The 1,201-nt window shown below is 53.7% G+C and overlaps 1 protein-coding gene across 5 annotated transcripts in view; it reads left to right on the forward strand.

The window, feature by feature from the left end:
* Positions 1–1,201, forward strand: part of slc25a11 (solute carrier family 25 member 11) — a 7,736-nt gene that overhangs the window by 3,463 nt on the left and 3,072 nt on the right. For 2 of the 5 annotated variants that reach the window (XR_002918399.2, XM_024264669.2), the window contains exon 5: positions 879–969. Coding sequence is in view for 4 of the 5 variants with exons in the window: in XM_024264669.2 (XP_024120437.1) it covers positions 879–969 (91 nt within the window). In the remaining variant the exon portion in view is untranslated. Of the gene's footprint in view, positions 1–229; positions 319–878; positions 970–1,060; positions 1,152–1,201 lie in introns of all 5 variants that reach the window. The other 3 variants (XM_024264672.2, XM_024264671.2, XM_024264670.2) reach the window with 3 other exon arrangements.

The following is a 1,201-nucleotide window of genomic DNA, read 5'->3' on the forward strand; positions in this document are numbered from 1 at the left end:
ATCCTCTGTAAGCTCCTCCCCCTCTAAACTCCTCCTCTGTAAGCTCCTCCCCTCTAAACTCCTCCCTATGTAAGCTCCTCCCCTGTAAACTCCCCCCCTCTGAGCTCTCTTCTTTAAGCTCCTCCCCCTGTAAACTCATCCTCTGTAAGCTCCTCCCCTTTAAGCTCCTCCCCCTGTCAACTCCACCCCTGAGAGCTCCAGGTAATGAGCAGCTGTGCTCCCCCTGCAGGCACTGATTGGTATGACGGCTGGCGCCGTCGGGGCGTTTGTGGGCACTCCAGCAGAGGTGGCTCTGATCCGGATGACGGCGGACGGGCGGTGAGAGGCGCTCTCTGATTGGTTGATGCTGTCGCCACCCGATCTTTACCAGAACTTGATTGGTCCCCGTGTGAGCAAAAGCTTTCGTCACTTCCTCTAGTGGCAAACATCGATACAGTCAAGAGATATGAAAGAACTCCCAGAACTCGTTAATACATTTAAAAAAACTGTAGTGCACATGCTCAGTACAGATCAGGTAGATCCAGTCGGACTTTGCACATTCTCAGTATGGATCAAGTAGATCCAGTCTGACTTCGCACATGCTCAGTATGGATCAGGTAGATCCAGTCTGACTTCGCACATGCTCAGTATGGATCAGGTAGATCCAGTCTGACTTCGCACATGCTCAGTATGGGTCGTGCTGTCCTGATCCGTACCATTTCATTTTTCTTTTGTTTATTGTAAACATGTAAACGTTCTCATCATTGTGAACATTCCAGGTTATTATTGATGACCGCTTTAGGAAAGGTTGACGCATTTTCACGGATCAGGTAGATGTTACAGATCGGGTAGCGACACACAGGGTAGCATGCGCTGCAGACTAACTCCTGTCCCCGCAGCCTGCCGGCCGACCAGAGGCGGGGCTACACCAACGTGTTCAACGCTCTGACCCGCATCACCCGGGAGGAGGGGGTCACCACGCTGTGGAGGGTGAGCCTTCATCGCCGTCTGAAAGCCTCTAAGCTCCTCCTCCTCCTCATGCTCCTCCTCATGCTCCTCCTCATGCTCCTCTGTGTTTCAGGGCTGCATCCCCACCATGGCTCGAGCAGTGGTGGTGAACGCCGCCCAGCTGGCCTCCTACTCACAGTCCAAGCAGGCCCTGCTGGACTCAGGTACACCCCACAGTAACACCTGCACCCCACAGTAACACACCTGAACCCCC

The sequence above is a fragment of the Oryzias melastigma genome, linkage group LG18 (genome assembly GCF_002922805.2).
Source record: "Oryzias melastigma strain HK-1 linkage group LG18, ASM292280v2, whole genome shotgun sequence".
NCBI classification, from domain to species: Eukaryota; Metazoa; Chordata; class Actinopteri; order Beloniformes; family Adrianichthyidae; genus Oryzias; species Oryzias melastigma.